Raw genomic sequence first — 11,788 nt, forward strand, 5'->3', positions numbered from 1 at the left:
GAAGTACCCGGCATGCCCCGGGCCGCGTCACCCTGTGGGGAAGCGGCCTAGGCCTGGGCCCGGGCCTGGGAGCTCTGCCACCCGCGTCCCGTGGTGCGACTGAGGCCGTGTGACATCCGCCCTTGTTCCTGCCCTCGGCCACCTCTGCTCCCCGCCTCTCCAGAACGCGGGCTCCGAGGCGCGGCAGCCTCACCGCCGGTCTGAGAGGGCTGGGTGCATCTGCGGTGGGTGCCCAAGCGCCTTTTGCAGCAGCCACGCAGGGAAGATTTTAGCACAGGAGCTCTGAGTTGCGCTGCAGGCCTCCCACGTACCCACAGACAGGACACGAGTGCCTTTTTCTGTGAACGACATTATTAAAAAATGTCTCTTGCAGATCTTATCTTTGTACTTACATGTTATTGTCAAACCTTTCTTCTGAGGATGATGTTTCATCAAGAGTGCTCAGTCATTTCTGCCTAAGGATGCAAAAAGTGTCAGTTTGCTTGACAGCTTCATGTGTACGTTGTGTGTGACATTTTCTTCCCGAGTATAGAAATAAAAAGTACATCTGATGGGACAAGGTGATCAGTGCATAAACCTGCTTGCTACTGCAGTGCATTGGCACAGGTCTGCTTAACCCAATCCTTTCCGACCCACAAGCACTGACGTAGGTACCATTTCAGGTGGCAGCCGCAGGTACCGTGTGAGACAAGTATTGAGGTGGGTAATAGGCCATTTTATTCTGCCATTTGGTCCCAAAACAACATAAGAGATATTTTGCATTCTCTCACAATTCACCCAACTGTAGTTTTAAGAAACTATATCAACTACTTATATGGACCCGAGGAAAGAATGTGAGTAATTTGCAATGCTGGATGACTTGGGACACTGTGTTGAGGTTGAAGGGCATCGTAGACCTTCATTCTGGGGCAATACAAAAAGCAATTAAGTGTCTTTATGGAGCATGACATCGGAAAGAATAAAAGCCATAAACTGGTACAGCAACCAGATGGAAAACTTGAGCAAAATTTTAACTCATAAATAAGAGGAGTTTCTCTTGCAACTGAAGAAAATTAAGAAGCTGAGGCAGTGACTGGATTATGGTTATATGTGAGAAGCATAAAGCTGCCAGAAAATATAGCCCAGATGAGGGAATAAATTAGTATGATCTCAAGAAGGAGCTTGAACTTGGAAAATAAGAGCAAGGAATTTGGCAATTGTTATTAGTTCCCCACGATCATTAGTGGTAAACAGAATTATATCAAATACATCTGATTCCCTTCTCTGTTCTTTGCCCAAATGTTGGCTAATTACCTGGGCCAGAGGGGTGAGAATAGTCTTTATCTGTGGTTGCAGCTGTATGGGAATGAAGGCGTACTGTGCCATTGTAGCATAGATCCATAGATTCATTCTCCCTAAAATAATAGCTTTACAAATCAAAGTCATTTTTACGATACAGTCACTAGTTTGCATTAGGATTTGCAGTGGTTTGACTCTGCTGCACACAAGACCTTGATAACTTGCTTCCAAACTGCATAAATCTTCATGTTAACCACAGAGGAAAGATGTTTCAGGAGAGCAGCAGTATGTGCTGGATCATGACCTTGCAGGACACCTCCTGGTCTTGCAGTATAATGTGACATGCAGTGGGGAAACGTAGCCTTGAACATAAACAGTCTTGAATTAAAAAGTAGTGCTTATTCCAGTGTAACTCCTGATTGTGTGTAGATGTTAGTTTTGTTCCTCTTTCTCCTCAGCGCCTCCTAAGCTCTTTTTTTCTTCTCATCCAGCTGCAATGTCGTACCTTTCAGAGGTGCAGCAGGGTTGGCAGCGTCCTCGGATGTGTGACTCATTTGATGCATCACTGCTCCGTGAGGCTGCCCTACTGATGTGATCTGGCATGTCCGGTCTCCCCGTGTTTACTTTCGCCCATCAGGTCTGCTCCACCTTTCTTCTGCCCAAAGCCACCCCCACCCCCCACTTCCCGACAGGGACTGTCATTTCACATGCATTATGCCCAGCAGCTTCTACAAGCAGAGGCCCAGCTTGGCTAGACTCGTTGTCATTGCCGAAAAATGAGAGGTAAAAATCTGCTGAAGAGATAATAAAAATAAACATTGTCCTGTCCACAAATAACAGCAATCTTTGGATCAAAACAAGTATCTATAAAAAAAGTGCATTGTGATTAAATGTTGTAAAGAGCGTAAGACTGTTCTCCAGTGTCATATGGCGCATCGTACAATTCACAGCCTATATTTCATAAATTATCAGTTTATTGTGTTGGCAGAGCTGCCAGAAGCCAATCCTACTCAAAATAATAAAGTCTTTATTTTTCTGGTCAACATGTTTTAAATATTGAACAAGTTTAATACACTTCAGATGATAGGTTGTACCTGTGTCTGAATCTTCTCGGAGCTGCTTAGTGCAAAGTGCAAAGTGACGCTGTAAATAGCGGTAAACAGCGAAGTGAGACACCGAGGAGTAAATGTGTCACTGATTACACTGGAAAAGGGGTGACTATTTAAACCAGTGTCAGTCTGGAAATGATGATCTGCTGGTGGACAGAATCCTTTAGGGAGAGGAAAACCTTCCTTACCAGCAAGGTTGGACTGGAAGCCCAGCATAAAACCTCATTTCAGAGGGTTTGGTACTGCAGCTGGGCAGGGATGGAGGAAGCCCCCATTGAAGGTGGTCTGTGCATCTCCATCTTCACAGCCATTCCCCGTGCTGGAATAACGTGTGCCACGGGGCCCCACTTCCCGCCGGCAACTCTCTTCCTAGGGCTCTGCCGGCATGGGCTGCTGTGGGGATTCAGTCCACTTTCTGGAAATATTGAGGGATTTGGGAAGAAAACAAGCCAAAAATCTGGCTCCAAAAAAAGTGCCTAAACTCATATGTATAGCTAGATACATAAAAATACATGTGCATGTACAAATATATTGTGTATCATACATATTGTATAATTCACAACAGCATATAAGAGAATAATAATGTTATGTACATACACACTGCATGTTTCGTTCCACCCCAAGATTTATGTTTTTGGAAGATCTTATTTACAGGGAACCCCCTCAGCAGTGCAGGGCGGAATAAGCAAGGGCTGGCAGGGACAGATAACCGCTCTGCCGTCTGCAGTGGCTCTGGCCCCCTTCCAGCAGACATATATGGGTGGGCAAAAGGGTCGCTGCTTCACCTGTGTGATCATCTCATGGCGGGGGGTGTATCGTAATTAATTTTTTTGCTGCGCTTCGCAATCACTCTGCAGAAGCAGCTTTCCTTTCTTTTGGGGTTATATTTTATATACCAGCAAAGACACCCAGGAAGAAGAAAAACGTTGCATTAAAATAAGAATGAAGCCGTGACTGCTTAAATGCCTTTATTTTTATTTTTTCCTTTTTTTTTTTCCTTTAAGGGCTAATTCACCTTAAAGAATCTCAAAACCAACCACCAGGGAAAGATCTGCGAATCTTTGTAATGGAAAGCGGTAGCCTCTAGGGCCCAGAGGATATGCAGGGAGGCATTTTCTCTTGCTGGTGCAGCTGGGAGCCGAGCGAGCGAGCGAGACCTGGAAATGAAAGTAAAGAGCTCAGGAGGCACATGGAGGGAGCTGCAGGGGCAGCCGAGCCGGGAGCAGAATGCTGCCTTCTATAATTAAATAGCACTTACTATTATTATTACTTCTAGTAATAATACATTAATAATATCTCTAGTAATACAATACCATTTATCACGAAAAGTTTATACGTAGTGTGGGGGGGAAAACCCAAGGAGAGGTGAGTCCTTTCTTATTTTTAATTATTTTTGCTTGGGGGGGGATTATTTTTGTCTGAAACCGATTCTGTATGTGTGTGTGTTTGTGTTTGTAGAAAGGGGTGGATTTGAGAAGCAAGAAAATCTGGATGTTGCTTCAATAGAAAGTAAAGGTTTCAGATAGTAACTGCATGGATTAAACGTTGTGTAATTGCAAATTAAGAAAAAAAAGGAGAAAAATAATATGGGCGAGATTTTGAAGCTAAACCCCTCTTCCGCCAAAAATGTGGGGTTTGCAAAAAAATAATTGTCAGAGATCCTAATCCCACCCCCTGGAAAAAAATGTGGTCGCAGTCTAAAAGTGAATAGCTGGGGGAAAAGCCCCTGGGTTTACATGAGAAACTTCATATTAATTGCGTTTGTGCTCGTTTGCGGTTTGTAGGTTTGAGAGCTGTGTTCAGAATCGTATTTAGGCTGCAGTTTCCCCCTCTTGTTTGGTATAAACCCCATGAAGCAGCAGTGAAGCCCTTATGGAATAGCTTTTCAGATGCACCTTCGTAGGGGCTTGTAAAGTTTATCATATAAGAAGGTTGTGGAATTTTTTAATTTTCTTAAAAAAAAAAATTCTTTAATGCTTTAGACAGTTTCCGGGTGGCAGGGGAGGTTATCTTTTCTTTTCCTTTTTTTTTTTTTCCTTAAAGCTGCCTCCCAGACTCCTGGAGATGTGTGATTTTTATTTAAGCGGATGGGGGGATGGGGAGATAGAAAGAGTATGTTTTGGTTTGTTTTCCTTTTCTCGGGGAAGCTTGGACATCATCTGCCGCGGGAGACCCCTCCCAGCAGGACTAGGGTGGGGGGATGCTGCGGTACCGGCACCCGGCCGAGTCGCGGGGGATGCGGCAGGCCCCGCCAGCCCCTCTCCGCCCTGGCCGGCCAAGGTGGCGTTTGTCCGCGGCGGCCGCTAGGCAAGGCCGGGGATTGGCGGCCTAGTGTTGGGGATGGGGGGAGAAGGTGTGCGGGGGCTCCCGCTCCACTCATGTGGGAACCAGCCCCCAGAAGTTAATTTTTAAAGCGTGGCAGGGCAGGGCGAGCTGTCTGGGCACGAAACCAAGAGCAAGTGGCCGAGGAACGGGCAGCGTCACCCCACAGCCCCCTCCTCATGTCCCGGCCCGCAATGCAGTGCCCCTCGGGCAGGGTCTGGGGGGCTGGAGCAGGAGGAAAGGTGGCCCATAGTATATGGGGGTGTTATATGTGGTATTGCCTGCAGTAAACAGAGCGTTATGCCTGTGGTGCTAGGCTGGAGGGAGCGGAAAAAGGGGTGATGGGGGCCAGGGTGGTCTTTTGGGGCTTTGGCTGCTATTTCCATCCCCTTCACAGGGAAACATCTTCTTGATGTTTTTATTTTCAGCTGTGGGCCAGGGGGGTCATTACCACTTCACCCTGCGTTTGCTGGAGGTACTGCTGGGTGAAGCTGGTGGCACCCCGATGCCTGCTGCCCCAGTGGTGCCACAGGGCATGAGCAGGACTAGTGGGGTGCAGGGTGTGGGAGAGCGGCCATGGAGGTACCCTGGGCTGGCTGGCATGTGGAAGGACGGGGTTGTCCGATCCGGTGGGCACAGCTCTAGAGCTGTTGGCTGTGAGAAGCATTCAAACCCAGGGAGCTGGGCATGGCAGAGATCAGCCATGGGAGTGAGCAGGAGCTCATGTTTGTAGCGGGCTGAGTGGCTTGTCCTCTGCTTGATGTGAGTCTGGTAATGCGTTCCGCTACACCACCAAGGTGGCCAAACTGCAGTCAGTGGAAGAGTCCATGTTTGCATGTTAGCATGTCCTGGAGCTTTTTCTCTGGAGGAGAGCACACACAGACCCTGGGGCTGAGCGCCTGTCTCAGCTCTACAGCCTGCTACTTGCATCTTGGTGCACTTATTTCTAGCTGAAATGTTACCACAGTCAAAGCCTGGAAGTCAGTCAAATGTGAACTCATTGCCATCCCAGAAATATGGTATGAAAAACTTTGCCCAAATTCAGCTCTAACAGAGTTGGGAATAACACCCAGATCCTTGATAAGGTAAATTCAAGTCTTTCAGTTCATCTTGTTGTGTCTCGTAGAGTGATTCTACCCAGTATGTGATTGAGTCACCCTGTTTACTGGCTTGTGCTTCCTTCTGAAGGCAAGAAAGCCATTTTGCCTGTTTGCAGTATTTTATTTCTATGTGGTAAATAGTTTGTAACTCATTGACAAACTATGAATAAAGTCCTGTCTAGGTGCTGGACCACAGAGGGTAAACATCTCTGAACCGAAAGGATAAGAGCTTTGTAGTAGGGATATAAATACTCTGGATTCTAATTCTGCTGGTGATTTGAGCAGACAAGTCTGGACAGACAGATTTGGTGGCGGAAAAAAAAGAGGACGCTTAGGTACACTGCTTCATGATATGCTTTCTGCTGTGTTTCTAAAAATATTTAAAAGACCAAGAAAACAAAAGATAAACAGGCTCTGCGCTTAAAATTAATTATGCATCAGCCGTGGTACGGTGTGCAGCAGAACTAAAGTGTTGCACGTATGGGTGGCTCGCTGTGTTTTGGGTTTGCCAGCGTAACAAGTATGCGTTTTGGTCCGAGGGTCAAGTTAGACACAGTGAAGAGGCTGCAACAATGAGGGTAAACAGAAGTGACCCGAGTTTGCCAGGGAGGTGGCAGGGTAAGAGGCATGGGGATCAAAAGGAGGAGTCCGCATGGTAGCCTCCAGCAGCAGTGAGGGGCAGGCAGTACTGGGGAGAGGTCTGCCACACGTGGAGGAGGGTGCTGGTATGGAGTCAGATCGAAAGGAAAAAGTGGGTGTTCCTGAGAGATGTGGAAGAAGTTGTTAGGGCAGCAGCATGTGGTGTGCATTTTGAGGGTGTTGCCATGCGGAGATGAGGAGTCTTGTGTGCAAAGTTGTGGCGTAAGTGTGAAGGCATGATGGAGCTTTAGCAGGGGAAGCTGGTCACCCACTTACAAGGAGAGAGGAATGTGGGACAGTGTCAGGGAGCAACAGTCTGGAGTGGAGATCAAGGCAATGGTTCTGTCTAGAGGAGGCAATAGAGGGTCTTAGGTTGGAGAGCGTTCACTGTGGTAGATGAGGGTAGGACTGCAGAAAGTGAACAGTATGCAGGGCACAGAGGGGTTTGTTTGTTTTGGTTTGGTTTGTTTGTTTTTGGTTTTTTTTTTACAAGGGTTTTGTATAAAGGATGAAAACTAGCTGGGTATTGTAGGACTTACAGAGGTCCAGCAGGTTAGTCAGCCATCCACATGAAGCAAGGATGGAGATACGCATGTTGGATGCAGTGGCGATGGTGATGAGTAAAGAAAAAATAGAAGGGTAACTGCAGGATGCAAGAAGAGTCGGGTAACTCTGGGAAGGAGACGTTCTGGAGTCTTTCCCCTTAGTTCCTTGGCTCCACTCCAGCTTTTGGTCTGTAATGTTTGAATGCCCTTCTCTGTGGGCAAGCAACAGTAACCAGTTCTCGTTGTAAGGCATGCCCACATCCTGCTGTGTGGGATGTTTTACCAGTGGGGTCAGGGTAGCCATGAGAACAGGTAGTGATCTCTTCTTCGCTCCTTGCAGTGGTATTTTAAGAGCTAACCTCAGAAGCAGAGATTGAAGTAGGCTGTGCATATCAGAAATTTTTCAAGGTGGTGATCTGTTTGGTGAATATACACAATTGTGGAGGTGTCCCACAGCATTTTTGGAGTGCAGCCATTGACTCTGTGGTGGCCAGGCAGTGTTCAGCTGCTCTCCCCACAGTCACCAATAATCTCCCTTTGCATTAGATTGTGGGCTGCCACTTTGCTTCCCTGACTTGTATTCTCTCCAGCATGGCTCATGTCAGAGCTGCTCCTCCAGGGGGGACAAGCTAGGAACCAAAGGTGATGACAGCCAGCAGCCGTGCCCTCAGTAACTAGTGTACGGTCCTACTATATCTGAACAGCGCAGTCTGCTGATAGCAGGAGTCCATCAACAGTCCTGGACAAGATGAGATGGTGAATCAGGTCCAGGGTAGCCCCAACGAGTCCAGCAGTAGGAGATGGTGCCAGAGGCAGGACTGGAGACAAGCTGCCTGCTGCATAGGTCCCAAGTATGTCCAGGAGATAGGACCGAGGACAGGTACACCTACAGTATAGCTTGGCTGAGGCCATATGCCTGGACCTGAGCCTAAATGGAGCTCCTAGACCACGAGCAGAGGGTGTGTGGATAGGGGCCTGAGATGAAGCCGTTTGGGAAGTTTAAAGCCTGTTAGTGCATGCAGGGCCCAGACAGCTAGAATTTCCTCCTTCCTCCCTGTTCTTTTCCCCATCAGCCTTTGTGAGGGTCCTCTTGACCTTTTAACTCCTTTTCTTCTCCCTGATTTCTCTCTTCTTGTTTCCTGTGGTGCCTCCTGCCCTCCTCTGGTCTCTGATGGCCTTTACAGATCTCTCCTACACTGCTCTGGGGTTGCTCTGTTCTCCTTCCTGGCTTTCACTGCTGTCTATGTGAAAATGGTTTCTACTGCTCCTCTTCACCCTCTCTGTGCTCTCTTACTTCTTCTGTCTTTGTAGAATTGAATGCAAGGAGAAATCTCAAATTGATTGCCACTGTCTCTTTTTGTACCCCACAAGGCGTTCTGCCTGTAGCGTTAGTGATCATATTAACTTCACGGTCTCCTTGTTAAATTTTCTTCTTTCTTCCTGATTGCTCATTATCCAAGCTCTTTATAAATCGTTCCAGGCCTTCGGTTGGTGTTGTGCGGAAGTCTGCCTGCTCTTCACCATTGCTTCTGCTAAAAGCCTTTCTAGAGGTGCTGACCATCACTCACCTTGTCTGTTGACTTTCCCTTTCTTGCCATACTGCCCATCCCATTCCAAATGCAGCTGCTTAAGGTCTTCTACCTGCTGCTCGGACCAGATTGCTCTCAAATTTAATGTCTGATGACTTACAGACTGTAAGGAATCCTTGTCAGAATTGATTTTCATGTACCTTAAAGGTCCCTTCGCCCTGTTCCAGACTGAACATGCCATAGATATCATAAGATACCTTAGAATTATAGGGATGGCCTTAAAATAAAAGGGAGCTGGGCGATAATGCTCTCCAAGCTGTTGTAGGGTAGAGTTAGAGAAATGGCTTTTGTTTTTCTTGTAATCTCTCCAGAGGTGATTGCAGGCTGGTAGGTCACAGTGTCTTCAGCTCCATCTCATCTCAGTGTTTCTGTGATTGCTGCTGGTTGATGGCAAGGCTGGGAGATTTGCTGTTGCCAGCAACTCTCATTTTGCCACAAAGTGTCATCCCTTGTCCCCTTCTTCTTTTCTTGTGTGACAGGCCCCTGTATCTTGGGGAGAGGTCGGGAAGGACCTATTCCAAGATTTGCTCCCAAAGTGCAGGGAATGATGCCCATGTATCTGATGGCGTGATTCAAGCCCAAGCTGCTCTTGCCTGCCGATCTTCAGGACAAAATTCCCATTGCTTAGGTTCATTGCTGTCCTTTTATGTGGACCATGGCAAGCAATTCCATCTCCTTTCTTCACATCTCTCTTTGTGATGTGCCTCCATCCACTTTACATAGATTACTTGTTTCATATGCCATGCAGAAACCAGTTTAAATCTGTCCTGGATAAATAGTGGTTGGAATTGTTTATCATGGGATGGTCCCAGCAAAAATTCCTGAAATGACTGCTATTGCAGGGGAAATGTTGATTTTGATATTTTTTTTCTCTTTCCTAGAAAACAGTCATGATAACAGTTGGTTCCCATTGCTTTATTTACTGGCAGCCTAAGCAGAGACCTCAAACTGAAGTAATTCCTCTCTGCCTGTGTATCCTGGTGGTGGCATGTGAGAAAAAGCAGATACTTGGTAGTGAGCTGCTTGCCGTCCTGTGTCTGCTGGGTGGATAAATCATGGACTTTGCTGTTCAGGGCATCTGGTCTGGAACATTTTGTTAGTAGTAAATTTAGGCACACTTAAAATACTGTGCTGCTTAATTGACAGCAAGACCTATAATGACTCATTTTGTTGGTTTTTTTTTTCTTCTTCCTCTGCAGCAACTATAATGGAGAGACAGAAGAGAAAACAAGAAATAGAGAAAGGACTTCAGTTCATTCAGTAAGTGCACAACCTCGTTGTTTCCTGTGGCTTTGGAGGTGGTTGTCTGCGTATCGAGGATTGTAGAAACCAACTTCTTCCTGTTCACCGCTTTGGGGCTGCTGCGTGGGAGAGAAATACTGGTCCTGAGGATCTTCAGTGTGATTCTTCACGCTGCCAGCCCTCTACACTTCAAATTGTATCATTTTCATTTCCTTGGGTTTTGCCCTGCACTGCAGTTCCAGGACGATCGTTACGGTCAGCATAATGCTAATAGTACTTGGACCTTCTACTTCATCTTCAGCGTGAAGATCTCAAAGTGCTCTCTCAACAAGGTTATTCCCCGTTTCTTAGGAAGGGAGGTAGCGTTTCTGTTTTGTAGGTGGGGAGAGCAGGGTGAATGACTTTCCAGGTACCCCATATAGGTGTAGAGAAAGTATAGAAGAAACAGATGACCTGGGCTCTCTCACATTTGCCATCTTGGTGGGTGCCTCATGTCACTCTTCTGTGAATATCATGTGGCCTTCTAGAGCTTGAAGTGATTGATTATGTAATAGCTACAAGTCCAAATACTTCCTTATAAAGTACAGTAGTGTTTTCTCTCTCCAATGGTTGAGTTAGCGAAGGCCTCAGACTCAGGTCCATGGTGAGTAAGGAAGTAGCAAGGCTGCAATCAGATTGGTTTGGGATTTTTAAGGTCTGCTTTGAGTCTTGTAGTTATTAATGGCTGAAATCTTTGCATCTACAATAGGAAAAAAAAGCCAAATCTTCCAGGTTACATGTTTATATCCTGTGGCATGGCAATATTTTTGCCCTAATTGGAGACTAAATGGGGCTGATAATCCAGTTTCAGAGAAGCAGTGGTGGCATATTTTGGTAATATGTATAAAAATGCACAGGATTCCTGGAAAGAAAATAATTTAGAAATACGGAATGTTCATGCTTCTGCAGTGTATCTTGAACTCTGAACTGGAAGCAGTATCATTTGTTGGTATGTTTTGATGTGGAAGATCAAAAGTTGAATTTTATTAGCAGTGTGAATGTTTCTTACAAAGTCATGGCATTTCCTGTATGTAATTTTAAGGAGTAGATGATGATTAGATTAGATGAAATCTAAACGAAGTTTACTCTCTAACCAATAAGATCACATATACAATGTTGTATTTCAAAGACGAGGAGGGCTATGAAAGTTTCTAAGGATTTCTCTAGAGGCTGTTGTTTTCTGCTTCAAGAGAAAAAATAAATACACGTGGACCAAGCCTGGATGACCTGGGTGGTCCAGTTTGAAGAACAGAAGCTTTATTCAGCTAGAAGACAGAGAAGCCCTCCAAAGAGATTTGGACAGGCTGAACCGATGGGCTGAGACCAATGGGATGAGGTTTAATATGGCCAAATGCCGGGTCCTGCATTTGGGAAACAACAACCCGGTGCGGCGCTACAGGCTTGGAGAGGAGTGGCTGGAAAGCTGCCTGGAGGAGAAGGACCTGGGGGTGTTGGTTGACAGTCGGCTTAACATGAGCCAGCACTGTGCCCACGTGGCCAGAAAAGCCAATGGCATCTTGGCCTGTATTAAAAACAGTGTGACCAGCAGGTCCAAGGAGGTGATTATCCCCCTGTACTTGACACTGGTGAGGCCGCACCTCGAGTACTGTGTTCAGTTCTGGGCCCCTCACTATAAGAAGGATGTTGAGATTCTGGAGCGTGTTCAGAGAAGAGCACAAGGATGGTGAGGGGTCTGGAGAACAAGCCTTATGAGGAGCGGCTGAGGGAACTGGGCTTGTTTAGCCTGGAGAAGAGAAGGCTGAGGGGAGACCTCATCACCACCTACAACTACCTCAAGGGAGGTTGTAGAGAGGTGGGTGCTGGTCTCTTCTCCCAGGTGATGGAGGAGAGAACAAGGGGAAGTGGCATCAAGCTGTGCCAAGGGAAGTTCAGGTTAGAGATAAGGAGGAAGTTCTTTACTGAGA

At 46.5% G+C, this 11,788-nt stretch overlaps 1 protein-coding gene across 1 annotated transcript in view; it reads left to right on the top strand.

Moving 5' to 3' along the window:
* The first annotated feature begins 9,789 nt into the window (after positions 1 to 9,789).
* The window catches only part of ZC3H7B (zinc finger CCCH-type containing 7B), a 36,158-nt gene continuing 34,159 nt past the window's right edge, over positions 9,790 to 11,788 (top strand). The window contains exon 1 of the mRNA XM_010190306.1: positions 9,790 to 9,842. Coding sequence (XP_010188608.1) covers positions 9,790 to 9,842 — 53 coding nt within the window. The remainder of the gene's footprint in view (positions 9,843 to 11,788) is intronic.

Source organism: Mesitornis unicolor, unplaced genomic scaffold, assembly GCF_000695765.1.
Source record: "Mesitornis unicolor isolate BGI_N332 unplaced genomic scaffold, ASM69576v1 scaffold43938, whole genome shotgun sequence".
Lineage (NCBI taxonomy): Eukaryota > Metazoa > Chordata > Aves > Mesitornithiformes > Mesitornithidae > Mesitornis > Mesitornis unicolor.